The 734-nt window shown below is 58.9% G+C and overlaps 1 protein-coding gene across 1 annotated transcript; it reads left to right on the forward strand.

Annotated features, from left to right (window-relative positions):
• Positions 1 to 243: 243 nt before the first annotated feature.
• On the forward strand, positions 244 to 629 carry LOC103902586 (late cornified envelope-like proline-rich protein 1; the record flags this gene model as incomplete). Its single annotated transcript, XM_019473220.1, has 2 exons — positions 244 to 368; positions 400 to 629. Coding segments are annotated over 2 exons (350 nt in total), but the record flags the coding sequence as incomplete, so codon positions are not given.
• Positions 630 to 734: the final 105 nt, after the last annotated feature.

A 734-nucleotide genomic window follows, 5' to 3' on the forward strand; every position in this document is an offset into this window, starting at 1 on the left:
TGTGAGCCCTCATACGGATCCTCGTGCAAACTCTCGTGCGAACCCTCGTGTCAATCCACATGCAAACCCTCCTGCCCGTCTGCACGCAGAGCCTTGTGCGAGCCCCCCCGATCCTCGTGCAAACCCTCGTGCGAACCCTCGTGCGAACCCTCGTGCCAATCAACATGCAAACCCTCGTGCGAACCCTCCTGTCAATCCACGTGCGAACCCTCCCATCCATCTGCACGCAGACCCTCGTGTGAGTCCCCCCCAGATCCTCGTGCAAACCCTCGTGCGAACCCTCGTGCAAACCCTCCTGTCAACCCACATGCAAACCTTCCCATCCGTCTGCACGCAGAGCCTCGTGCGAGCCCCCCCCGCGGATCCTCGTGCAAACCCTCGTGCCAATCAACGTGCGAGCCCTTGTGTGAACCCTCGTGCCAATCAATGTGTGAACCCTCGTGCAAACCCTCCCGTCCATCTGCACGCAGACCCTCGTGCGAGCCCCCCTGTGGATCCTCATGCAAACCCTTGTGCAAACCCTTGTGCAAACCCCCATGCAATCCCCTGTGCAAAGCCTCCTGTGAACCCTCGTGCAAACCCTCGTGTCAATCTGCGTGCAAAACCACGTGCAAACCCTTGTGAGAATCCTTGTGCAAACCCTCAGGTAAACCCTCGTGCAAACCCTTTCACAAACCCTTGTGCAAACCCTCTTGTGAGCCCTCGTGCAAACCCTCTCGTGAACCCTTGTGCGA

The sequence above is a fragment of the Aptenodytes forsteri genome, unplaced genomic scaffold (genome assembly GCF_000699145.1).
Source record: "Aptenodytes forsteri isolate BGI_AS27 unplaced genomic scaffold, ASM69914v1 Scaffold1655, whole genome shotgun sequence".
NCBI lineage: Eukaryota > Metazoa > Chordata > Aves > Sphenisciformes > Spheniscidae > Aptenodytes > Aptenodytes forsteri.